Source organism: Phacochoerus africanus, chromosome 5, assembly GCF_016906955.1.
Source record: "Phacochoerus africanus isolate WHEZ1 chromosome 5, ROS_Pafr_v1, whole genome shotgun sequence".
Lineage (NCBI taxonomy): Eukaryota > Metazoa > Chordata > Mammalia > Artiodactyla > Suidae > Phacochoerus > Phacochoerus africanus.
Window position 1 is genome coordinate 131,636,437 of NC_062548.1, and position 27,308 is coordinate 131,663,744.

At 50.7% G+C, this 27,308-nt stretch overlaps 1 protein-coding gene across 2 annotated transcripts in view; it reads right to left on the reverse strand.

Moving 5' to 3' along the window:
• The window catches only part of ASAP2 (ArfGAP with SH3 domain, ankyrin repeat and PH domain 2), a 161,692-nt gene extending 154,794 nt beyond the window's left edge, over nt 1-6,898 (reverse strand). The window contains exon 1 of one of the 2 annotated variants that reach the window (XM_047782677.1): nt 6,718-6,898. In XM_047782677.1, the coding sequence (XP_047638633.1) occupies nt 6,718-6,843 (126 nt within the window). In that variant the 5' untranslated portion in view covers nt 6,844-6,898. The remainder of the gene's footprint in view (nt 1-6,717) is intronic. The other variant, XM_047782678.1, reaches the window with a different exon arrangement.
• Between the last annotated feature and the right edge of the window lie 20,410 nt (nt 6,899-27,308).

Consider the following 27,308-nt stretch of genomic DNA (forward strand, 5'->3'; position numbering starts at 1 on the left):
AAGGATCCAGCATCGCCATGAGCTGTGGTGCAGGTCCAAGACGCGGCTGGGATCTGGCGTTGCTGTGGCTGTGGTGTAGGCCAGCAGCTGTAGCTCTGATTAGACCCCTAGCCTGGGAACCTCCGTATGCCGCAGATGCGGCCCTCAAAAGCCAAAAAAAAAAAAAAAAAGAAAAGAATCACATCTGTATTTCATTAGCCCCTAACTGAAATTTAACATTTTTCTCAATTATAAATGTAAGCAGCACACCATGGTAGTATCAGCAATACCTGTGACTCCAACAAAAGCTATATTAACACAAGGTTAGAGTTGTTAGAAAGAGCTCCCAGCACTGCTCACCTTCATCAGTACCTCAAAATTGAAGTCCTTATTAGACCACTCCCAAATCTTGATATTTAATGATTTAGTACAGAAATATACCTTAGGATAACGTATTTTTCTAACCATATTTCGCTATGTTCGGTTCCCTTTGAGATCCTATGTATTTTACTGATGCATTAAAACATCTTTCTGAAGAGGTCCAGCGTCTTCACCCGACTACCAAAAGAAGAGCTAAGAGGATAAACACTTAGCTGCCCACAAGATGAGAAAACAAGTGCCTTACGGGGAAGGAGCTAGTCCTTCTTCCATCGCTGGCCCTTGGCAGTGACAATACATTGGTAGGTGTCCATATACATTTATGAATCAATAAACCCAACACAACCACATACAAAGAAACACACAGGCCAAGCATTCCAGCTCCAGCTGACCATCCATCTACCCCACGTCATTCACAGGATAACGCGGTAATGGTACCAAGGTCTGGCAGAGCCCTGGCAACCACTTTAAGGCCACGTGACCCAGAAGTGTGAGCAAGGACGCAGGTTCCTCTTGTGGGAGGAGGATGAGGTGACGTCACGCCTCTTTTTAGTGGGAAAGAGGGGTGTTTGGGGTGCTGCATGGGGACAGTATTCCACACATCTGACCGAGCCAACAAAGCATCACCTGCTCTCCTCCGCCCACAGGGAGCAGAGGAGAGAAGCAAACATACCCCTTGGCTGCGTCTACCCAGCTCTGCTCGACGCCCCGATCCCATCAGCGTCTGCTCAAAACAAGATGAATCCTCGGCACTGGTCCCGAGACAAGTTCTAAGTCATGCTGAGCAGCACAGACTGGCCTTGACACCAACATGAGAGCGTATCGGCCTCGCCGTGGGGAGACCGGGCGCCCGAGTGAACTGAACTTGGCCTCCGTTCTGCTCACCTCACCCAGGCACACACGACGCTCCGTCAGGCCAGAGGCCCTCTCGTCGCCCCCACTGCTGCCACCTAAGCGAGGCCTTCTTGTCTGGGCAACTGTGTCAGATGCTCAGCGCCAACCGGTCTCACCTTTCCTCTCAGGCCCTGCCTGTCTGTTCTCCTTGCAACCACCACCATGACACATTTAAAATGTCGATCAGATCAGAGGATTCCCTGCTCAAACCCTCCAACAGCTCCCACCACAGAACCAAATCCAATTCCCCCCCAAGACTGATCGGGCGCCCCCTGGCCCCATCCTCTCCCACACTCACTTCTCTCCTCCTCTGACACTGGCCCCTTCCTGTCCTTAAAAGCCCCGAGCCATCCGCACCTCAGGGCCTTTGCACAGGCCGCTCTCCCCGGCTGGCGTCCTCACTGAGTGCGGGACCCTGCTCTGACGTCACCTCTTCCGAGAGGCCCTTCCTGATGTCAGTTTCCTGCTCTGCAGAGTCAGGTTCTACTGCTGCGCTCTTGGTCCCTCTTCTTTAGAGCATCCCTGCCCGACACACTGCCTTGACTCCCCCCTTGGGGGAGCGGTGTTAAAAGAGGTCAAGGCTCCAGGCCCCACCCAAGGCAATTAAGCGAGAATTTCAGGGCTGGGGTCAGGCATCTCTAGTCCACTACCCTGGCCCCCCGAGTGGCTCTAACATGCAGCCAGGGTTCAGTCCAGAATAGTCCTTCTCAAACTCTATCGTCCGGATAAACCACCTGGGGATGTTATGAAGATGCCATCCCGAGGGGGGCGGCATCCTGCAGTTCTAACGAGCTCCCAGGTGAGGTCGATGCTGTTGGTCCGTGGCCCCTTCTCTGAGCTGCACGGGTCTAAAACAGCACCGTCCCACAGAACTTTCTGCAAGGACGGCATGTTCTAAACCTACACTGTCCAGTACACACGTGGCCACGGAGCACCCCAGGTGGGGCGAGGGGCAGCCGAGAACCTGAATTTCTCATCCAGGGCCGCCGCCCTGGACAGCGCAGGTCTAGAAGGCATGTGCTCCACAAAGGAAGGCCTCAGGGCCTGGAACAGTGGACAAGGATTACTCCAAATTCGTGGCCTGAGCAGCCCTCTCTGCATTGGCTACGAAAATCCAACCAGAAGCCTGGGCGGCCACCAGCTCAGGAGTGGATCGATACTGACCTAAGGCAGGGCGGCATGTACAAAAGGCCACCCTGAGACCCCTTGGTAATTAAAGCAGAGGGCCACCCACCAACGACCACCCTGACCTCACGACCCAACCCAAGCCCCGGGCCCAGGCGAAGCTGACCACTCCCACCCCTGCGCATCCCCGGTTCTGGACAAGCATGTGGTCACAGCCGCACAATGTTTTATTGCACTGATTTGTTTACAGGATGTCTGTCTCTCCCACCAAGCTGTAGGTTGTTTCAAAGACAGAACTCTTGGTATTCCGTTCCCATAACCTAGCACACAGCGGGCCTTAATAACTGCTGAATGAACAAAGAGCCTGGAACTCCCCGGGAGTCCAGCAGTACTTCCACTGTTAATCACAAGCAAGAGAGAAACTGAATCGGGGGTGAGGGAGAATGGAGATCACTTAGAAGAGGCCGCTGCCCCCTTAAATGACTCAAAAACTTCCAAACACCTATATTCGGATTTCTAAACACAGCATAAAGAGGTGACCCTCTCTGACTCAGGGACAATTATGTCCAAAGATAAGAATGGACTGGGTGCGGAGGTGATGGCCTTCTGACAATAAATCCAAAATCTGCGGGTCTGGGATTTGGAAGAGCTGGTTTTTAAACAAGTCACCAAGGCTAAGATCCACAACCACGTTCTTGCCCAAAAAGTTCGCAGGCTGGGTTCCCCCTGCAACTGCTGGGAGGGGGATCTGGCCCCAAGGACGGCAAGGCCCCTGGGAGTCTGCACAGCCCAGACGCTCATTCTACCCCTGCAGTCAGAATCCTGTGCTTGTGACAGCAGTCAGAGTTCCACGGCAACCGAGGACAACAGAGCAGGGGGGTATGGCCCGGAAGGAAGAAGATTAAATTTTAATACTTTCAAGTCAACAGCAAATTTATTTTTAAAACCTTGTATCTGACAAAGCCAAATAAGCAAGGCAGAGTGGGAGATGCTCTCAAGGAGAGTCTACAAACCATAAACACGAATATTCCACATTCGTACACAATGCTTTCCGAGGCTGAGAACATTTCCAAGAGCCCAGGGACTCAGAGACACTAGAGACAGCAACAGACGCCCCCACCCCCGAAGGCAGCAAAGGGCAGGGCCGGGGGGGGGTGGGGGGGTGGGGGGGGGCACTTTTCAGATTCAGCCACAAAACACGGGGCAGATTCCAGCTAAGGCACCAGACTCGGCTAAAACTGTGCAAAACAATTACTCCACCAAGAGAAAGTGATCACCAAGTGAAAATTTCAAAACACAGCTCTATGCTGACCCGCTGCCAAGACAACAAACTCGTCCAAATATAAGCAAGGATTAACAGATAAGTAGATTTCCACTCACTTACTGGTTCGGCCATTCATCATCCATTTCCTCTACTCCCCCCCACCCCAACCAACCTACCCACGTAAACCCCATCTAGGGGCCAAACACCCTCATCAGGTTCTGTGGATTAACCCTAATATAACCTGTTAAAGTAGAGGCATTTATGCAACCAGTTGTCTACCAGTCATTGTGCTCCGTATTATCTCCTTAAATCCTCACCACAACCCTCTCGAGCAGACACTGTTACCCAGACTTCAAAGCCGAGGACAATGAGAAAACGTTAGGTATCTCACTCAAGTTCATACAACTGGCAAGTGGTGGAGTCTGAACTTGAACCCAGATCTGACAAAGGAATAATTTTAGAGAATCCAGCTTTATTAAAAGTAACAGAAAGCAGCATCATTTCGGCAAACAGCATGGAGCCAAGTTCAAACGCCAGCTCTTCAACTTCACCGGCTCTAAAACCTTGAGCACATTAACCTCTCTGAGCCTCAATTTCCTCATGTGTAAAGCAGAGATGAGGCCTAAACACTACAGATGTGAGGTTCACAGGACAGGGTAGGGGTCTGTTGGCGACAGCAGTCCAACTACAAGTGTGCATATCAAAAAAAAAATGTACACTTCAGTTGTAGGATGCTTTTTAGCAGACAAAACCTATCTTGGAAACGATAGGCTCACAAAGGCTAATCAGTTTAGAATTCGTTTTCTAACTCCACGATGTCCGTTTAAACACAGGACCAAGGACCTGCAAATTTGAAATGTTTCCGTTAAATGAACTTCATGTCACAATATCCACGCTCGTGTCTTATTTCAGCACCAGAGCCTGCTTAAAATCAAAATATGAAGGCATCACCTGTTAACAAAACCATCCGCGGGACAAGTTTTGGTAAAGGGGATGAATGTCAAACACCTTGGGAGGGAGCTTTATTTAAAGGACTCCACAGTGATTTCGCTCAGAAAGGAAACAGCTTTCAAATGTAGGTCTCACATAAATCCAAGCTCACAGATACCATCATCTTCAGGTGTGCACTGGATTTGCTTAAAGTGAGATAGACCTGTAATGATTTTAATTTTTTTTTTTTTTTCATTTTTGAGTCTTTAACCAAGGCTCGTGCTTAGACGGCAATATGGAGCAAGCCTGCAGTTTAATAAAACGACCAAATCTAGTCTCTTTTTAATCTGCTCAGTAACTGAGCTCCAGGGTAATCTCCTGCAGAGCACACAAAAAAAGGGCTTTGGAACACACACTGTACACTAAAATGAATCAGGAGAGGGTATGTCAATTTTAACAGCAATTCCTATTTGCCTAGCCTTCCAACATCTGCCAGCGTTAATAATATTTAACCAGCCAACGGCAGTAGGGAACAGAAACAAAACTTTCAACACGGCTAAGTTTTCTTTTACAAAGCTTTCTTCCCTTAAGAGAGATGCAGCTACCTTTTGGGTTGCAATCACTCCATCAACATTGTTAATGCGGTATTCACAAAACACCGCGAACATTTTCCTCTTGCTTTTCAAGCAGCACTCCTGAAAAAACTTCTGAACGCTCATGCCCATCTGCCTCATTGGAAGGCATCCTTTTTAAGCCTTGCTGATACAAGAGAATTGAGCGATGTGGGATCACAGACGCACTACAAACGGTTTACAGGCAGCTCTCTTCCACCCAAAAAAGAAAAAGAAAAAAAAGGGGGGGGGGGAGGAAAAAGAAGAGGATGCCCTAGCCATACTTAAAACATTCAGAATGCTGAATCTGCTACTTTTGATTTAGCCTCTTATTGACTGTTTATGTCTACAAAGAAAAAAATTTCCATTGAGGGAAAACATTCTGGATTTTTTTTCCCCAAGCAATTCCTAACAGCAGCTGCTTTGTTCAAGTGGGCAAAAAAATGAGTGCCCTGGCTTAATTGAAGGCGCTCTGGTGACCTCCCTCCCTCACGCCATCCCAGTCATCTTCTTCTAAAATACCTAGTGTGCCCCATTTTAAGACTGTAACTGGACGTGCTGGCCAGGCCAGACTGAATCATCTATTCAATACAGGCACATGATATAAACCAGTCACCTATTATCAGCCAAGCGCTTGACCGCAATGACCCTCCTAACCACCCCGAGAGGATGCTAGTCCCATTGGACAGGTGAGGAAAATGAAGGCAGAGGGCTGGGCTCTCAAACTCGGACCCTCGGTCACAGGCTGCTTCGATTGTCCCCAAGCTTGCTGGTTCCTAAGTGCTCTCTCCGCAGGATGTGGAGGGCTTACTAGTTCGCCCTAGACGATGACTTTGCACCTTGACCAAAATCGGGCCTTTTCCAGGCTGATGGCGAAGGGGGGCGTCCAGGGGCGCGAGCAGGTGAGACCCGCGTCCCTGGGGGGAGGGAGGCTAGCAAAGGCCTGGGGATCGGAAGCCGGGCTCCCCGGGCTCGCGCCGGGCGCGCTGCGGGGTGGCTCAGGCCTTCCCGGCGAAGGTGAGCACACCTTTCCCGGGCAGCCAGGGTCCCCCGGATCCACCCGAGCGTCGGCCGGAGCGGGGCCCAGGGCAGCGCCCAAGAGGCGCCGGGCAGGCGCACTTGGACAAGTTGGGAGGTGGGCGCCGGGGGACCGCGGGCAGCCGACGACCCCGGCCGCGGCGGACGAGCGGACCCCGCTCACCGCCCGCGCAGACTCCCGGGCCAAAGTTGGCGGCGTGGAGAGTCGGGGGGGCCGCCGGGGCCCGAGAGGGAACCGAGGGAGGGAGGGGTCCACAAAAGGCCCGAGGTAGCCAGCCCGCCCGCCGCCGTCTCCTCCGAGCCACCTCCACGGAACAAAGGGCTTCTGTTTCGGCTGCGTCCGCCCGGGCGCGTCCGGATTCCGAGGAACAGAAACTTTTCCCGGGATGCGGGAGCGGGGGCCCGGGGCGGGGGCGGGGGCGGGGGCGGGCTGGCGGGGCGGGCGCGGCGCTACCTGCGGCCGGAGCCGCCCGGCGAGGCCCGCGCGGCGCCGCTCACCTCCTCGATGGCGGCCACGGTGTTCCGGCACTGCGCCGTGCGCGTGGTGAAGCTCGAGGCCGTGGGCGCCTTGTAGTCCTCATGGGTCTCGGCCACGAATTCCGACACGGAGATCTGGTCCGGCATCGCCTCGGCGCGCCGGCGGCCGGCCGCGGGGGAGCCGCCGCCTCAGCCGCCGCGCGGGCTCCCACCCGCCGCTCGGACGCCGCCGCTGCCGCCGCCGCCCTCGCCGCGCCCGCAGCTCGTCCGGCCCGCGGACAAAGGGAAGCGCCGGGGCGCGGGCCGCCGCCGCCGCCGCCGCGGGAGACGCACGAGCCGCCGCAGGGCGCAGGTCGGCCGCCCGCGGGGCCGGGCGGCGGGAGCAGGGGCCGCGCGCGCAGCCCCGCGCAGCTCGGGTCCGGCCCGTCCGCCCGCCGCGCCGAGGGCTCCGCCGCCGCCTGCGCTCCCGAGCGAGCCCCGAGGCGGACGCGCACAGCCGGCGGGAAGTGCCCGCCACCCAGCCGCGGGCCCCGAGCGACTCCCGCGGAGAGGGGCGGGTCCGGGCCGGGGGCGGCGGCCGGCCGGGCGCGGGGCGGGGCGGCGCTGAGGGCCGGGCCGCCAATCCGCGCGCTCGCCGCCGCCGCCGCCGCCGCCGCCGCCGCCGCCGCCGCCGCCGGGAAGCTGGAGCTGCAGGAAGGAAGGAAGGAGGCGCGCGCCCCGGCCCACCGAGCCGCTCGCCCGCCCGCCGCCGCGCGCCGCATTGTCTCGGCGTTCGGGCGCCCGCCGCGCGTCGGGGTTCGGGGTCGCGCCCCGCCGGGGCGGCGGAGCAGAAGGGCCCGCATCCGACCCTGGGGGGACCCGCCCCGCCCCGGCCTCGACTCCCACCCGGGCTCCCGAGCGCGTGCCCGGCGGCGGCAGCGGCGGCGCGCGCCCCCTCCCGGGCCGAGCCCGCGTCCGCCCCTCTCGTCCCTACCCCACCCCGGGCCTGGAGCCCTTCTCGGTGTCCCCCCGAAACCGCCGCGGATACCCGTCCAGGCGCGGGAGAACGTGTGAGCAGCTCGCCCCCTGCAGGACGCTGGGCTCGGCCGGGCAGATGCCTCCCGCCAGTTTGGGGTTCGGCAGGACAGGAACGAGAAATGACCACAGTGCTCTGGGGCGCTACGTATTGCCCCCCCGCCCTCCCCCCATTCTCACAACCTGTCAGGCGGGTAAAGAGAGGGCTATTGATTTTACACGGAAGACAAGCGGTGCTCCCGAGAGTACATGATTGAATGACCCGGTAGAGGTTCAAATCCATGTCCTGGGGTGGCAGTCTGGGCGCTTCCAAGTACTTACAGGACCCCTGGTTAATGTCCCAGTCGTGTTTCCTTATCTCTTCCTGACAATCCTCCGTCCTTCTTGGATAGTTGGAAATAGCTTTGGGGTACCAGGCCGGGACCCACTGTGGGAAGATAATAACCCTGAAGTGATATTCCTGAAGGAAGTGGAGGGTACTCAGGCAGTGTGTGAGAGAAGCAGAAAGACCATGCAGCAGGAGGGGGCAAAGCTCATCCATCCATAACTGATCCGGTAAAGAGTTTGCATCAGCACAGAATTTCATTGCACAGCTCTTAAGGAAACTCTCCCGGTTGTTTTTAAAAATCCAGAAGCTCTGAAGACACTGGTCAAATAAAATCACACCCCATAACTCTACACCCGGCATGTGGCATGGTGTCTGTGGCTGCCAGCAATAAAACCAAGAGAAACTTTACAAAAAGCTTTTGTGCATCTGAATAGGAGGAAGTGTGAGAGACACTGGAAATTCAATATGTCAGACAAAGCAGTCGCCTGACACTACAGGCCAGTGGTCCAAACAAATTTTTTTTAAGCTCCCATGTAAGAATTTGCTATATGAGGTGACAGTGTGGGTCAGACATTATGTCTGGCCTTTGGTATTTTAGTAGCATTGCATATGAAATTTAGCGCTCTGAAATAACTGTATCAATGCACAGCTTTTATAACTGTGCTAGGCAATGTTACCACTTTTAAAACTGTAGCATCTCTGCTTCTATCTTCCCTTTAGGTTTTTTCACCCTTTTGGTGTCTGAGGTGGTTTCCTCTATTTGCAACTTCCTACAATTCAAGTAGATACTATTTATATTAATGTGCCCTCTCTACACCAGATGGATTCTGATCCCTCCTAGGTAGTTTTCCAGCTACAGTTTTGTTGTTCTTCTTTGTTGTCATCGGAGAATATTCTCGGTAAGTTTTGAAGTCCTGAGTTTTAGAAGACTAGTGTCTATCTGACCCTGGATTTGAAGATGTAAGACGAGACAGTAGATTTTCCTTGGCCTCTAGAACAGCATAAACCAGACTGATCCAGACTTTTTCTACAAGGACAAAGTCAAATTCTGTGTTCTTCTCAATACTCTCTTTAGGTGCAACTACTGTTCTTGATTGTAGTTTAATGGTATTATTCAGGTGTTACTTTAGTAGCCACAAACATAAAATTGCAAAGCTGCATTGCTTTATACACGTGGATGAAAAGCTGATAGAAAGCAAGACATTACCAAGTCCACTGCAAAGAACCTCTGAGATAGGACACCAAAGCAATTGATTCCTCCAGCCATCCCTGAGAATCTCGGAAAACCTTGCCTGGCGCAAAAGCCTAGATGAAAGCAAGATCAGATCAAAACGTAGCTAATGTATCTCAGAGGTTAATATAGTGACAATGAGTAGTTTCCAATAAATAATAAGATGAAAGTTGAATATGGATCAAGAAAACATTGTCGATGGCATTCCCTTGTGGCACAGCAAGTTAAAGATCCTGTGTTACCACTGCTGTGGTACCAGTTCAATTGCTGGCCCAGAAATTTCCCCAGGCTGCAGATGCAGCCCCCCAAAGAAGGGGGGATTGCCCTTGTGGGTTACCAACTCAGCTAGCATCCATGAGGATATGGATTTCATCCATGGCACCACTCAGTGGGTTGAGGATCCAGTGCTGCCATAAGCTGTGGTGTAGGTCGCAGGTGCAGCTCTGATCTGGTGTTGCTATGGCTGTGGCGTAGGCCAGCAGCTGTGGCTCCTGTTCGACCCCTAGCCTGGGAACTTCTGTATGCCACCAATGCGGCCCTAAAAAACCCAAAAGAAAACAAAGGAAAGAAAACATTAGAGACACACATTTTTTTTAATTACGCATAAAGAGAAGAACATACTGGGAAAGGCATTACAGGCCTATCCCCCCGGCCCTGCCTTTTCCAGAACTTTAAAATCTAAATAAGCCCTGAAAATCTAAAGGTTAAAAAAAAAGAAAAAAAGAAAAAAAAAACTTTCTGTGGTGACATTAACCTGAAATGAATTGATATGTGGCTGTTCTCAGTCTTGCTTATCCTACTTCATATGAAAGTTTATGTTTTGCTACAAACTATTAATGTGCTGGCTTATTGCCCCAGACCCCACTGGGGTGACTCAGAATGTCTAGTGTATGTGCTGTATTGACTTTGTAAAATCTGAAAAATTCTGAATTTTATACACATCGTACTCCAGGGGTTTCAGATACAAGGTTGAAGAATTGTAGTATTAAAAAAAAAAAAAAAAGAATCGAAGCACGATGTTGCAGACTTGGTACTTCTAGGGAAGAAGAAAGAAACTCTCCTCTCAAAAATGAAAATTTCAGCAGCCCATTGAGATTGGCCAACAGCCCATTTTCCAAAGGAATTTTCTGCCCCCAGTAGTTCTCGAGAACCTGAGATTTTTCACTCTCAAATCAAGATTTAAAATAACTCTGAAACTCGCTTGAGGGTTGGCTGGTTTCACACAAGACTTAGCCAGTTCACTTGCTAATCATTTGTAAATGATTACTCTTGGAATGGCGAGAGCTGTGCCTTAAAAGAACTGTGGTGAACAGTGTAATTAAATAGAAAAACAGGAGTTCCCTTGTGGTGCAGTGGGTTAAGGATCCAGTGTTGTCACAGCAGTGGCTTGGGTCACTGCTAGGGCACTGCTGTGGTCCAGTTTCAGTCCCTGGCCTGGGACCTTCCACATGCCGTGGGCACAGGCAATAAATAAATAAATAGCAAAATGATAAGAAGGAATGGCCCCAGTGAAATGAACATGTAAACATAAACAAAAGTTTCGTTTCCAAGCTTAATGATTCCTACCCCCGAACAGTGTTCTGAAGGGGCCTATGTATCCCCAAATTGTGAGAAGCTGGAAGACACTTAAACCGCACCCATCTCACCTTAGTACTTTAGGGGGAGGGAAATTAGCATGCAGAAACAATTTTACAAATGAAAACTTAGGTTTTGATGTCGGCTTTGCTTCTCAGTGACTTTGAATAAAGTAACCTCCCTGGATTCAGCTCATTTATAAAATGAAAGAAGCTGGACTAGCTAATTTCCAAGGCTCCTTCTTGGGCAGACATCCCGTGACTCCCTGATCTATGCTTTTTATTAGTTTGGACAAAAGAGGGAAATTGCTACAAGGGCCATATTACTACTGAGAAAATCTAATCGCTGGTCCTAGATACTAGAGAATAAGCACGTTTTAGATGACATTTAGGGCTAATTTTTGAGGATGTTGTCATTTTGTTAAGCTGGTAGATTTAGATGATGAACTGATTTATTCATCGCTAACTTCACAGTAAGATCCTTGAGGTCTGGTCATTTTGTTTTGTTTTGTTTTAACAAAGCTCTTCCTGTAGGTGATACTCTGATTGCTGAACTGCAAGAGTCAGTTCTAGATAAATGAAGTATAATCTGTATGGTGTTCAAGCCAGCTCAGGCTGACCCCAGAGAGCTGACTGTTAAATTTCCAGGAATTTGGCAAACTGTAGATTGTATCTGTATGGCAGAAATACCACTGCAGTGGTGTGCTGCTACACAGCTCTTCCTAACTCCACATTCTGGCAGCTTGAAGTTGTCCACGGTGGGAGTATTTACACCAGGGCAATTGGCAAATGTAAAAAAAAAATCAAGACTTTATTTATTGTTTTGGTGATTATCTCAGCTTAATAAAAAGAAACTCAGGGAGTTCCTGTCGTGGCTCAGGAGAGACGAGTCTGACTAGGAACCATTAGGTTGTGGGTTCCATCCCTGGCCTCACTCAGCGGGTTAAGGATCCGGCATTGCTGTGAGCTGTGGTGTAGGTCGCAGACGCGGCTCGGATCCCGAGTTGCTGTCGCTCTGGTGTAGGCCGGCAGCTGTAGCTCTGATTAGACCTCTGGCTGGGAACCTCTATATGCCGCAGGTGTGGCCCTAAAAAGACGAAAGACCAAAAAAAAAAAAAAAAAGAAAGAAAAAAAAGAAAAAGATAAAGAAAAGAAAGAAACTCAAGAAAGTATTGGAGTTCCTGTCATGGCTCAGTGGTAATGAACCCAAACTAGTATCCATGAGGATGAGGATTTAATCCCTGGCCTTGCTCGGGGGTTAAGGATCAGGTGTTGCTGTGAGCTGCGGTATAGGTGGCAGACACAGCTCTGATTTGACCTCTAGCCTGGGAACTTCCATATGCTGAGGGTGTGGCCCTAAAAAGACAAAAAGAAAAGAAAAGATTAAAAATGCAGATTTCAAAGCTCAGAAATAGGCAGCTGTTCCTACAGGGAGACATGGGCTCAATTGTCCCTTTGTTTACCCTTTTCAGTGGGATTCCAGTACAAAAAAAAAAAAATGCAGATTAAATTTAAAAATGTGTCATGTCTGTAGCCTGTACATTGTGAATAGTGAATGTATTTGAGATAATATTCTTCCAGTATTTGCAAACTGTCACATGATTCAGCAAAGAGAACACTCTCGGGAGTTCCTGTCGTGGCTCAGTGGTAACAAATCTATTATCCATGGGGATTTGGTTCAATCCCTGGCCTTGCCCAGTGGGTTAAGAATCCGACGTTGCTAGGAGCTGTGGTGTAGGTCACAGGTGCAGCTTGATCTGGCGTTGCTGTGGCTGTGGTATAGGCGGCAGCTGCAGCTCCGGTTCAGCCCCCTAGCCTGGGAACCTCCACCTGACGCAGGTGCGGCAGAGGGCGCTCATGTCCTTGACAGATGAGAGAGGTTACAGCAGGCATCTTTGAGGCGGCACGTTTGTCTCTCTCATTAACATAAAAGTGGCAACCCACATTCATGTCTGAGCTACATCCATTTGTCAGTGACATGAGGAATTTCTCTGCCAAATTGGATAATAATCAAGCATTTATTCACAGTCTGATTTTGTCAAATCATGGTTGAATTGCAAACATCCATTGGCTAGGAATACAAGAGTTCAGTAAAAATCAACAAAAGCGTTCTGTGAGAGTCAATGAGCTATATGGAAGTTATAATCCAGAGTATTGTGTAAGGTGTTATTACTTATAAATTGGGGGCTATACACCCTTCATAGGATGAAATGAAAATAAACTTACGTATGTCTGTACACACAGGGCAGGTTGTTAAACATTTACCAGCCCACCAGTGAGTATTACTGCATCTTCCCTGCCAAGAGGCAGAGAGAGCACTAGCCCTTCCCATGCTGAGTCCTGCTTATGGGATAAAAACCCACATAGGATAAAACCGCAACACACCGGACCATACACGCAAGGGCGGCTTGAGTTAATAAAAACTGTCTTGGAGTAATTAAGAAAATACCATTTGTTGTTTTCAAGCACTTACAGCACAAACGAGCGCCAACAGTGGGTGTGGTCTGTTTTAATGAAAAAGCATAAAGAGTTTAATTAGCGCGCTGTATGTAAATAAATTTTGCTAAAGCGTTGAGAGTGCTTGCAGTAATCTTCTTGAGTCAGAGCACTCGCTTCCCCTCCATTTAGACCCATTCTTAGATTTTGCAGGGTGACTTCCTAGGTGGCCTAGCACGTCACTTGCTCATCACCCCAGCGCTGAAGACCTCCAGGAGTTCCCTACCGGCCACAGGACAACGTTAAACTCTTTGATCTCACCGTGTCCCAGGCTTTCTCCTAACTCCCAGCCAGGTCCGCAGACTCTGGCCCAGGGGCCAAAAATGGCCTGCAGCCTGATTTTGCACTGCTCCTGAGTGAAGAGTGACTTATTTTGAATGGTTGAAAGAAATCAAGAAAAGAAGAATATTTTGTGACACACGAAAATGATATGACCTCCAAGGAATGATATCAAAATTGGGTGTCAAGTCTTTCTGGCACCCACCCACAGTCACTGTGTACAAATGATCCCTGGCGGTGGCGGGGTGGAAGAGCTGTGACAGACACCCTATGGCCACATACCTAAAATGTTTAAGCGCCATCTGGCCCTTCGCAAGCTGGCCCTGCCAGCCCTGCTCTAACCTCACCAAGCTTCTCATTTGTCCCAGCTCACAGGGCCCTTTTGTGCCGGGAACGAATGCCGTTCTCTGCCTTTCATCTACTTCCTAGAGGACAAGTCCTAGCCTGGTGCCCACCGCTCCAGCCTCATCCCCAGACACTCCCCAGCTCGGGCCACACCTAACGCTCCCTGCTCCCTTAGCATTAAGTCTTTCCGCAGCCGCAAGGCCCTCGGCTGGCCTGGAGCGCCCAGCCTCTTGGCCATGTGACAAACTTCTGGCCACCCTTCAAGGCCCGGCTCAAACCTCCCCTCCGTGGAGTCTCCTTTGAACATTCTAGGCAGAGGCAGCCGGCTCCTCCTCTCTGCTTCCACAGGGCTTTAGACATGTATCCAGTGCTCTCGTTAGGCAGCAGGATGAAGTTTCAGCTTCCACATCTTAGCACCTGCCAAAGGTCTCGCCTGCCCTCCTTCTGGCCTGTGGCACCAGCACCCTCTCCTCCTCGGCAGGCGGAGCCACTGTGTTGGCCAAACAATGAGTCAGACGAGATGGGAGCTCTCATTTCACTGAGCTGATAAGCCTTAACGTCCCTCTGGAGAGAAAATGCTCAGGACTCCCAGAGCGCTAGACGCTCCCCTTACAGAAAGTTTCGTGTTCTGTCATGATCAGAGCATGTGTTTTCTCATCTCACTGCCATTGCAGACCTGGCTTCTGGGGGAGAGGGGGATGGCTTTTCTTTCTTTCACCTCCAGCTCCAAGACACAGGGCACATGCACACAGTAGGTGCCCAACAAATGTGAATCGAACTGCTGGGAAGTGCTTCCCCAACCCACAATTTGAGAGAAGACAGAGTGATTCAATATAAGGAAAATTCAGGAGTTCCTGCTGTGGTGCAACGGAATCAGCGGTGTCTTGGGAGCGCTGGGGCACAGGTTCAATCCCCAGCCCAGCACAGTGGGCTGAGGATCCAGTGTTGCCACAGCTGTGGTCTAGGTTACAACATTGGCTCAGGTCACTGCTGTGGTGCAGGTTCGATCCCTAGCCTTGGAAATTCCATAGGGCGTGGGCATAGCCCAAAAGAGAGCATATCGAGAGCGGGTGAGGAATGGTGACGTTAGCGAGGGCAAGCGGGAAAGACTTCTCAGGGAAAGTAACATCTGAGCTGAGTCTGGAATGAAAAGAAGGAGCCTGTGAGCATATGATAAAGAAGAGTGCATGCAAGTCCCCAAAGCAGGAACTGGGTAGACACGTAGAGAAAAAAAGGTCAGAGCAGCCACGATGTTGAGAGCAAGAGAGATGCGGTAAGATGATGCGTATAAGGCGGACGGGGGCCAGATCACACAAGGCCTCGTAATCTTCGTGATTTTCCTGCACACCGAGCCTAGGCAGGGTTTGCTTTATACTTCAAAATGAACAAGGTCACCGACTGCTCTTGGGAAAATGATTGTAGACAAGTGTAGAGGCCAAACAGGTGGCTGAAACACTAGCAGTAGATAAATTGGACTTTCTCAAAATGAAAAACTTTGGGGCTTTAAAGGCACATCAAGAAAGTGAAGGACACACACAGGTTGTGGGGAAATATTTGCGAGTAAGATCTCTGACAAGGGACTTATCCAGAACATAGAATATAGAACTTATGCCTCAATAATGAAAAGACAACCCAATGCAGAATGAGCAGAGGGTCTGAATAGACATTTCTCCAAGGAAGAGCTACGCACAGCCAGGAAGCGTATGAAAAGATGCTCAACGTTATTAGTCATCGGAGAAATGCACATCAAAATCAAAGTATGATGCTACTGCCAACCCACTGGAGTGGCTAAAATAAAAAAGACAGATAATAACAAGTGTCAGTGAAGATGTAGAGAGACTAGAACTCCCATTACCGCTGCCGGGAGCATCAAGTGGTGCAGCCACTGAGGAAAGTAGTCTGGCAATTCCTTGAAGGTTAAACACAGAGTTACCACAGGACCCAGCAATTCCACATCTAGGTGTGAACCCAAAGGAAAGGAGGGCCCAGGTCCACACAAAAACTTATTCACAAATGTTCATCATAACATTATTCACACCAACCAGATTGCAGAAACAACTCAAACGTCCAACAACTGATGCAGGAATGAATAAAATGTGGTAAATTCACATACTGTGTATCGGGTTGCTAGGGCTGCTGTAACAAAGAAGCACAAACTGGGTGGCTTAGACAGAAAACTTAGCATCTCCCACTTCCAGAGGCTGGAAGTCCAAGATCAAAGATGTTTTCTCTTTCTCTCTTTTTTTCTTTTTTTCTGTAGAGTTGATACTTTCTGAGGGCCAGGAGGAGACTCTCTTAGGTTTATAAAAGCTCAATCTACAAAAACATTGACTCCACTGGAGGAGGGGCCCTCCTACTCCACAGGACCTTGTGTTACCTAATTATATTGACAATGATCCTATTTCCAAACAAAGTCACATGTTGAGGTATTAAGGGTTAGGATTTGAGTCTGGGGAGGACTCAAATCCCTAAAACAGTGGAATGTTCTTCAGTCCCCAAAAGGGACGAAGTACTGACACAGGCGACCATGTGGATGAGCCCAGAAAACCTCGTGCTGAGTGAAAGGAGCCAGACCCCAAAGGCCACGTATTAGATGATTCCTTTCGTATGAAATATCTGGAATATGCAAATCTGTAGACAGAAAGTAGATTAGGGCTGGGGAGGAGTGGGGAAATAGGAGGGTCATAGTTAAAGGGGACATGGTTTGGGGCTGATGCAAATGTCCTAAAATTGACTGTGGAGACAGTTGTAGGACTGTCAATGGGCTGAAAATCAGGGACTTGTGTCCTTTTTTTTTTTTTTGTCTTTTTTGCTATTTCTTTGGGCCGCTCCTGCGGCATATGGAGGTTCCCAGGCTAGGGGTCCAATCGGAGCTGTAGCCACCGGCCTACGCCAGAGCCACAGCAACGCAGGATCCAAGCCGCGTCTGCAACCTACACCACAGCTCACGGCAACGACTTGTGCCCTTTAAGTGGTTGAATTGCAGGGTATGTGACTTATATACCAGTAAATCTGTTACCAAACAGAACACAAGTTAGTATTATAAAACGTGTTAAAGACTAAAAGAAAGTGTGACTTCTAGGGTTTGGGTCCAAAATTCAAATCCGGGCTCTCGAACCTTCTGTTACCTTGAGCAAACTGCTCTGGGGGCCTTAACTTCTCCATTGGAAAGACAGGGCATACGGGAAAGCTACCCATCTAGCAGGGTTAAGATTTAGAGATTATCTAGGTAACATGTCTGGCACAGAGTAGTTGCTCAAGAAAAGCTATTACTAGTCATGCATTTTGCAGCCCACCCTTAAAAACATAATGTGATTACAGATACATCGTTCTCTGGACTGTGTTTTTCTAAATGGTGAATTAAGGCCTTTTTAATGCCTTGCAGGAAGCAAACTCCCCAAATGGAATGAAAAACCAGAAGAAAAACATATTCCTTTACATTATTTATGCCACGGGAGGACCCGATTCTGTGCATTTTTCTGCCTCTGACACCTCTTCCCGACTTTTGTTTTTATTCCTTGAGCTGATAATTGAAGCTGTCAGAGAAGGCTCGCACTGCTGCGTGCGGCAGGGACAGATTCCAGCTGGGGCTAAAAAGCATGATGCTGAGAAAGGGAAAGAAGCTTCCTCGGGGAGGAAGCCCACATACTTGAGGTCTGGCTGTTGCCGCGGCTGCGACCTACGCCACAACTGTGGCAAGACCAGATCCTCAACCTGCTGAGCCCCCCAGGGGATCCAACCTGCATCCCAGCCTCCAAAGATGCTGCTGGTCCTATTGCACCACAGCAAATCTGTGTCCACAAGGGTTTTCCAGCACATCCATTTGAAGGGACAGGCCTGAGGCAGTGTGTGTCTGAAGAGTGGAGTGAATACAGAAAGACCTAAAAAGGAGTCTCTGAAAGGCCACAGGTCTAGGCATTTCCTGGTGCTTCTTTCTTTTCGCCTTCCGTGTGCCACCACTTGAAGTGGGATCTCAGTTCCCAGACCAGGGATCGAACCCTGGCCACAGCAGTGAAAGGGCCAAGGCCTAACTGCAGACCGCCAGGGAACTCCCCTTCTGATGCTGTATAGAGAAAATCAGAATCAAATATTGCTCTGGCCCTGAGTCAGGCATCTCCATCACAGTGTCAAGGCTCTAAGGTCAAAAAACATAAAAGATGTAGGCGTGTCCACTGCAGCTCAGCCGGTTACGAACCGGATTAGTATTCACCAGGACGCAGGTCACTGGCTTAAGAATCATGGCATTGCCGTGAGCTGTGGTGTAGGTCACAGACAAGACTTGGATCCTGAGTTGCTATGACTGTGGTATAGGCCTGCAGCTGCAGTCTGATTCGACCCTTAGCCTGGGACTTACATATGTCACAGGTGCAGCCCTGGAAAAAAAAAAAAGACCAAAAAAAAAAAAAAATAGGAGTGTCTGTTGTGGCTCAGTGATAGCAAACCTGACTAGCATCCATGAAGATTCGGGTTCGATCCCTGGCCTCCCTCCGTGGGTTAAGGATCCAGCATTACCACAAGCTGCAGTGTAAGTCGCCAATGTGGCTCAGATCCCGTGTTGCTGTGGCTGGGGTGTAGGCCAGCAGCTGCAGCTCCGATTTGACCCCTAGACTGGGAACTTCCACCTGCCACACATGCAGCCCTAAAAGCAAAAAGCAAAATAAATGAGTGAATAAATAAATGATGCGATGCAAAGCCATGCAGCGGCCCCCACAGATAGTGTATGTGTGTGGCCTTGCGCTGAATTTTGGGGAGACAAAGATGACGGTGAAATGGTGTCTGCAGAGGCACGTGGTTTTGTGCACAGAAGCTCACCAGCGCCCTTCGTAGAGGCGTCCTTCAGTCTGTGGAACAGGAGCTCAAGGTCACACCAGAGCACCCATGACGTGGTGCCATGGGATCTGGGCCTCGAGTGCCAATGAAACTTCCCCCATAATTACATTTTCTCCCACTCTCTAGACAGTCTATTTATTCCCTCCTGTCACTATGTCCCAACAGGTCCTGTCCAAACAGTCCTCTGGTTATGATTCATGATCCCCGCAGACGCAGCCGTATTTAGAACATCTTCTCCAGAAATGATCTTCTTGTGAATTTTGAGGAAATGCAGAAAGGTTGGCAAATTCCCCCATCTCTCCACCCTGTCCCGAGCACGTCTTCCTTCCCCCGGAGCATTCCTGCCTGGTGTCCCCATGTCACCAGGTCCCTGTGGTCACCCAGGCCAGCAGGGTCTCCTTCCCCTGTATGGGGGGTGTCGTGGAATGGCCATGGCCGGCCCAGTCCCTCCCCTGGTGCCCAGGGGCTCAAAAGCATTGCTCCCACTTGCCCAATCAGAAGAACGGCCAGGGACCTTGGTTAAAAAAAAAAAAAAAAATCCAGATTCCAGAAGGCCCTACGCTAGACCTCCTGAATCAGTCTTCAGGGAGGGGAACTGGAAATCTGGACTTTTAACATGCGCTCCAGGAGGTTTTAGTCAAGCAAGTTTGGGCAGCTTTATCTAGCATTTTCGAGGAGAAATCCCAAACCAAGAGCTTTGGGCTTCTCTACAAGTGTGTGCCTGTCTTAGAGGGAATCTTATAGGTGAGCAAGCCTCAGCTCTCTGGAGAACCCCTGACAAAATTATGGTCTGAGGGCAAAAACTTCCCAAGGGACTCATTCTGAAAGTGCTGGCTCAGCTGCCCTCAGGAAGGGGTGGGTTTGCCTCTAGGATCTGGAGCTGTGGGGAGTTCCCACCTCAAAGCAGAAATAGTAACCCCGAGTTGCATAAGAGACCGGGCCGGGGCTTTACACAGAGGCCTTATTTTCTCAGTTCTGTGGAATTCCAAGGTCTGCCGTGTGTGTGACTCTCCTCCGAGAGGGGTTGTGAGTTATTTTCTAAGGCTTTTTCCCTTCCTTTTCCCTTGACTGAACTGCTTGCTCAGGGCGCGCCCTGGATGCTCGGCGGCCAGTGCCTCTGGATCCGAGCTGGGGAACTTTCCCGCAAGGATTCCTCTTTCTGCTGTTGTTTTTCTTTTTGGCCTTTTTATTTGTTTGTGTTTTCTATTGTTGTTTTCAAACCAGGGCTACACCCTGGCTCTGCGAGCTCCCACGCCCCTTCCTCCGAGCCCCGGACTCGCCCTCAGTCTGAGGTTCACAGCCAAAGCTGACCTCACTCACCAACTCTGCATTACATTTTGGTGAGTCCCTCTAGCAGATGCCAAGAAGTGGGCTGTGCTGTTTGCTCAGGCCCTGTTCAGATTTTCCATCAGGCTCTGAGCACAGCAGCTCTGGGCCTGGGCTTCCGGGTTCCAGCAGAGCCCTGTCCGGAACCTCCACTGGGCAGCACCCCGGCATGTGGCAAGAAGCCCCCTCCCCACGCTGGGCCAGGCCTGCAGAAACAGGGTTGGGCACACTGGGCAGCCGGAGTCCCTGCACTGGAGACAGGACATAGCCGAGGAATAACCGAGGGACTTGAGAGGAGAGGCAGCTATTCAATGCCTCCTTTGTGCCCTGCTCTGTGCAAAGGCACAGCCATCCAGCCCTGACTCTTTAGAAGCAAAGAGCACATCTTCTAGACCTTGAGTCAGAGAGGAATGTGGGGGTGCCGTCACAATAGGATTGACTCACATGGGTTGAGTAGGACCTCTGAGCCCACTCGGCTTATAGGTCGAACAAGTGGTCCATGCACTTCTCGAAGAAGAAAAGAAGAGATGGAGTTCCTGTTGTGGCGCAGTGGTTAACGAATCCAACTAAGAACCATGAGGTTGTGGGTTCGATCCCTGGTCTTGCTCAGTGGGTTAAGGATCCAATGTTGTAGGTCGCAGACACATCTCGGATCCTGCAGTGCTGTGGCTGTGGTGTAGGCCAGTGGCTACAGCTCCGACGAGACCCCTAGCCTGGGAACCTCCATGTGCTGGGGGTGCGGCCCAAGAAAATACAAAAAGACCAAAAGAAAATTAAAAATTAGAAAAGAAAAGATGATGCTCTCACTCCCTTGCTCAGAAAGGCTCCCAGAAGCAGAGGAAAGACGGTTTTCTTTGATTGAGGCCCCAGGAATGACAACCCGAGTCAAAAGGATCATGTGCTTCGTGGGTCGAGTAATTTAATGGGCTCTTCTTCGTCTAGTTGTCCAGACAGAAACCATGGCACCGTCCTAAGTCCTTCTTCTTCCTCGGCCCACAGATCAGCCACCAGATCCTGAGGGGTCACCTGGTCAAGACCCGCTGAGTTGTCCCCCTCCCTCAATTCCCCTGGCCTCCCTCATCCATCAGGTCCTCAGCTCTCTCGTGCACGGAGGTGGGGCTTTGTGTCTAGTTCGCCGAGTCATCAACACGGACCTACTGTACAGCACAGGGAACTCTGCTCAATATCCTGTAATAACCTCTATGGGAAAAGAGTCTGAGAAGGGATGGCTGTGTGTGTACAACTGAACCACTTTGCTCTACACCTGAAACTAACACGACATTGTAAATCAACTGTACTTCAATGAAAAATAAAAATTATAAGCAAACACCCATCAAACAAGAAACAAGTCCTCCTATTTCCAGCCCAAACACTTCTCCAATCCATCCTGCTTCCGTGAGTGCCAAGATTATCTTTCCAAAAACGACCTTTGAAAGATGCAAATGCAGTAATGGTATCTCACAGTCTGTGAATAAACCCCACATTTCGTTGTGTGCCAGGTAAGGTCCTTCACCATCAAGACTTCAGCCTTGTCGGCCTAATCTGGGCTCTGATCGTCCAATAGGGGGCAAGGTACCCAAGGTCCCTGATCCCCGAGAGCTGGCGACCCAAGGTGAAGGACAGACTTTGAGCAAGAAGGTACAGTCAAGTTCAACGGGGGCCATGTTAGAGCACAGCAGACAGATGTCACCTGGCTTAGGGTGCAGGCCAGGCCCCCTGATCCAAAGGAATGAGTGAGAAATGAAGAATGTGAGTTGAAAGTTGGTGGTGAGAGCCAGTGTGTGCCGAGGGTCAAAGGTGAGAGAGCTGAGTGTTATAAAGCAACTGAAGGAAAGCGTGGCCTGTGAGTGACGAGAGAGGAGCTGGAGGGGCCAGGAGGAGCTTGGACATGGAACAGCTCAGAAGGTCCCCTGTTAAGGACACTGTGACTTTATCTAGAGGTAGTGGACAGCCCCAGAGCCCTTTTAAACAGACCTTATGTTATTATTTTGGCTGTGCCCACGGCATGTGGAAGTTCAGGAGCAAGGGACTCAACCCGTGTCACATCAGTGACAATTCCAGATCCTTAACCACTAGGCCACCAGGGAACTCCCAACAGACTTTATGGTCAAAATATCTCTGGCTAAGTTTGGAGAATAGGTCAAACTGTTGACAGCTCCCCAAAGTGCTGAGGAGAGGGAGGAAGGCTGCATTCCCCAGCTCCTTTCCTAGGAGGAGGCACAGAACCAGGGGCCGATGCCCATCCTGGCAGGAGCTGCAGAGGACAACGTGGGGGTGGGGGGGGGGGAGGTTTCAGACATGCTTTCCTCCCTGGGCTACGTACCTGGGGCACATCCCAGCACATTCCCTCTGTGGACACATGGGTGAGCTGGCCGCTTTCTCTCTTCGTCTTCTTCTTCTTCTTTTGTCATTTTAGGGCTGCACCTGTGGCATATGGAAAGTTCCAGCCTGGGGGTCTAACCAGAGATGCAGCTGCCTGCCTACACCACAGCCACAGCAACACCAGATCTGAGCAGCCTGGATTTGGAGTCGGTTCAATGTTAATGATATGCCACCTGTTCCTAGAAAGTTAAAGGGACAATGTCTTTCGCACCTGTCGGGATGGAAAGTGGGCGGCTGGGTGTGGCCCCAGGTGGCTGGAGTGTGACTTAGAGAAGACTGTTCAGGGAAAGGCACCCAGTGCCCTGAGAGAGCGTGGGCATTGGAACAGACCAAACCCGAGCTCACTGTTTCCGCTGGGCCCCTCGATGGTTGAGGGGACATTAGAGAATTCTTCACTGTACCAGCTCCTTCATGTCTAACACAGGATCAGAAACTCTGCCTCGGGAATTGTAGAAACATTAAATAAAAAAGAACACACATCCACCATCCTAACGGGTGTGGGGTTATTACTTTTTAGAAGAACTAGCAATTGTAAGAGGTAATTTATGAGGAAGGGATAATTGTCAAGATGTGTTATCATATGGTTCACATGTTCAGCCCAGCTTGATCAACAGCTGTGAAAGGACACTTAAAAAATACTTGGATGCTGTGTGTGAGGTATTTTTGAAGGTATGCTACACATGAATTGCAAGAAAATAACCTCACGGACATAAATACACTGGACACTAAAACAGCAATCATAACACCATCGCCTCTGCCTTAGAAACATCACATAATTGGTTTCATGTACGCCAGAGACCTAAAGACAGCAACGGTGTCCCACACAAGCCCTGGAACATATGCCAGGAGGGCTCGTTCACTGGATGCAGCTTGAAAGGGTAGACCAGCTGGCCGCCAAGCGCCACGTCACCAGCGCCAATGCTCAGACCCCAGCTCTGCCCGCCCCAGCAGAGGTCCCTCTGCTACACGCACTGCTGTGATAACGGACATGCTGTAACACTCGGAAGCACCACAAAGAGCCAGCAACCTGCCTCTCCCACTGCTGCCAAAGAATGTGCGTCACAGTGTGTTGCCTCTGAAGATAAAAGCCAGCATCGCTCAGGCTCGGGCTTGTTGCTGGGTTAATCCGCTGCTCCTTACCCCGAGCCTGCTCGTGTGGTGTGTGGCCAGCTTTCTCCCTCGGAAACGGCTGGCCACCGGCGCAGGGGCCATGACTTTGTGTGTGTGTGTCCTCGTGGGCCTGTGTCCAGAGAGAGCCGCGTGTCACCAAATCTTGGTGCGCGTCCCTTCCTCCTTTACCACCTCCTGACGTTTGCATCCTTCTCAGACTTAAAAGCCCCAGTCTTTTAGGACCCTCATGTCAGGACTGTAGGGGGTGGGAGGTCTCATCCCCTTTCTGCATATCCAAATCCTTTATTTATTTGTTTGTTTGTTTTTTGTCTTTTGTCTTTTCTATGGCCACACCTGCGGCATATGGAGGTTCCCAGGCTAGGGGTCGAATCGGAGCTGTAGCCACCGGCCTACACCGCAACCACAGCAATGCAGGATCTGAGCTGCATCTGCGACTTATACCACAGCTCATGGCAATGCCGGATCCTTAACCCGCTGAGCGAGGCCAGGGATCGAACCCACGATCTCATGGTTCTAGTCAGATTCGTTAACCACTGAGCCACGACGGGAACTCCTCCAAATCCTTTAAAATCTATATCCAATGCCACCTCCTCCAGGAAGGCTTCTCATATCTTGGCAGCCGGAAATGGTTCCTTTTGTCTCTTACCACCCCCAAACATTGTAGGCGCCCTTTGGGGACCACGTGGTATATTTTTCTGGCAGATCTTGGGTATCTCTCTGCATGTTTTATCTCCTTGTTTATGTTCCTGACGGGACAGGGCCCAGGCTGGAATCCCAGTTCCACTGTGTCCCAAATGTGTGGCTCTAAGCACACCATGGAACCTTTCCCACTGAGTCTATAAGCTGGACACGGGGATTGACAACCTGTATATCGAGGGCTCGTGAGGACATAGCCCGGGTAAAGTAAAGGGCAAATTGCCAGGCCCCACGAAAATGCTCCATCGTTATATCGTGTGAATGAATAAACGCTAAAATGAATGGCTATACCGCAGTTTTCACCAGTGAGGTTTCTGCGTAACCTCAGCAAAGGCGTTTACTGTTTGCAGGACTCCGGAGCCCCTGGCCGCATCAGAGGGCAGATGGTGCAAATCAAACACCTCTGCCCATGTTAAGACTCTTTCCAGGAAAGCCAGCTTCTTCCTTAAATCCATCCATTCTAACTGAAAACTGCTAGAAGTGACTGACAAATAATAAACAGATAATCAACCCAACCACGTTTCCAGCATCTTCACAAAAGACCCACTCTTTCCAGTTTATCAAGCCCCACTTGGAGCCATTGTGTGGCTGGAAAAGGTACCCCTTCTGAAGCTGCCAGTGCCACCTGCCCCCCACCCCAAAAAGCCTAGTAAATATGCAGCTGGGGGGAGACTGGCAGGACGGGGGGCCCCTGACTTATGCCCTGCACCCCTGCCCTGGGCCCCTTCAACGAAGCCAGTTTTAAATTTGACTTTCTGTCCAGGCCTTTGGCCCAACTGAGGGACAAAGTCAAGGATTTCCATGGGGCAGAAGGTTGGGAAGGGGCCTTGGGGCCCTCCTTTCCTTCAGGAGCCTGTTTGCTGAAATGCACCACACAGGAAAGAGAAAGACATCCGGGAACAGGCAAATCCTTGCGGTTTCTGGGTCCAGGACAATTGGGACCCATGGGAGGGGAGAGAAGGCTGTGAGATGAAGGGAGTCATGGGGGAACTTGAATCTCAACTTTTCTGTATTGTTTTTGTCCTGGATGTAAATTTGTCCGTTCAGAGAACATGTTTAAAGCAGCTCCTAGGAGCTAGGCTTTAGGATGTGAAGCTGAAAGAAGCAGACCGGGTTCCCTTTATAAATGCACAGCCATGGGGACTGACATGCTGTAGAGATCAAAGAACGACGCGCCACGAGAACAAAGAGACAGGCTCAACCTCACCCCGGGCAGAGGGGTAGGGCCGTCTATGAATTTTAAGGCTTCTGAGCTGAGGGGTTTTTTGGGTTTTGCTTTTTTGTTTTTTGTCTTTCTGTCTTTTTAGGGCCGCACCTGCGGCATATGGAAGTTGCCAGCCTAGGGGTCCAATCGGAGCTGCACTGCCGGCCTACACCACAGCTACAGCAACGCGGGATCCGAGCCGCATCTGCGACCTATACCACAGCTCACGGCAACATCAGATCCTTAACCCATGGAGCAAGGCCAGGGATTGAACCTGTGTCCTCATGGATGCCAATCAGGTTCGTTAACCGCTGAGCCATGATGGGAACTCCTGAGCTGAGTTTTGGAAGATGGAAGCAGCTCACTGAGTAGACAAGAGCCGAACATCCCAGAGGGACGCAAAGCCTCATGCCAAGGCCGAGCTGTGCAGAAACCCACAGCGCTTTGGGAAGCCATCAATGGTTCGACCCATTCCCCAAACTCAGCCAGAGATATTTTTAACCATAAAGTCTGCTGGGAGTTTAGCGGTTAAGGATCTGCAGTTGTCACTGATGTGGCGTGGGTTGAGTCCCTGGCTCCTGAACTTCCACAGGCTGTGAGCACAGCCAAATAATAATACTAAGATCTGCTTAATAGGGTTCCAGGGCTGTCCACTACCTCTAGATAAATTCACAGAGTCCTTAACGTGGAACCTTCTGAGCCCTTCCACAACCAAGCTCCTCCTCGCCCCTCCACTGTACCAGGCCAGGGATCAAACCTGCATCCAACACTCCAGAGACACCACCCATCCCGCTGTGCCACAGCAGGAACTCCCAAATGGCTGTTTTTCTGAACTGCAGTGGGCCTGGCAAGCCTGTTCTGGCCCTCAGGTGCCACATCTTCCCCGGGGGGCCGGGGTAGGGACGGGGGGGGGGGCCTCTGGGCAGAGAAGGTACCAGCAGAGATGTTGCCCTTAGCTGTGTCAGGCCCAGATATTGGGCCCCTTTTTGCTTCCCCTGCTGTCTAATTTCTGGTTTTAACTGTTCTGTGCTGGGCCAATGTTACTGAGCAAGTCACAAACCAGAGAACATAGCCTGGTATGGGGGTCAGAGGTGGCTCGTGGCCTTGTGGCAGAGCCATTCTGGGCCCACGTGACCTTGGGAAGGAAGCTCCATGCCGAGGGGCAGGCTGGTTCCAGACCTGGACCCTGGGGAGGGTCAGGCCACCGCTGCTGTGGGATGACATGGCCCGAGGCAGCATCGGAGCCGGGCAATGACCTGCTAATAGCCCCCATCTATCATCCTGGGAAGCAATTTCTGGCGCTGGAGAATTGACCTCTGTTGGCGGCGACAGATGAAGTTTTGAAACGCCCGAGTCGGTGCCTGGCTCTCTCATTAGCGACAGGCTCTGCCTCGGAGGGCAGTTCAGCGGGTGAGGAAAGATGCATTCAAGCCTGCATCACACAGAGGGGGTCAAACTGAGACCCCAAGGCATTATTTCCACCATTTAGGCCTCAAATCCCCACTGTCTCTCTCTTTCTTTTTTATTTTTTTGTATTATTTTATTTTACCCGCTGTCTCTCTCTTTAGAGTTGTCCGAGGAATATTTGATGATGCCGAGGTTCTAATCCAAAGAGGTAATCATTAATTATACTTGCACACAACTTGTCCTGCTCTTTCGCAGTCCATCAATTTGTATCATAGCACAAAGAACCGACCTGTATGCGGTGTGAGAGAGCTGACGTCATTTCACTGGACCATTCTCCCTTCTGAAATCTGAAAGTTCCCATGATGGGCT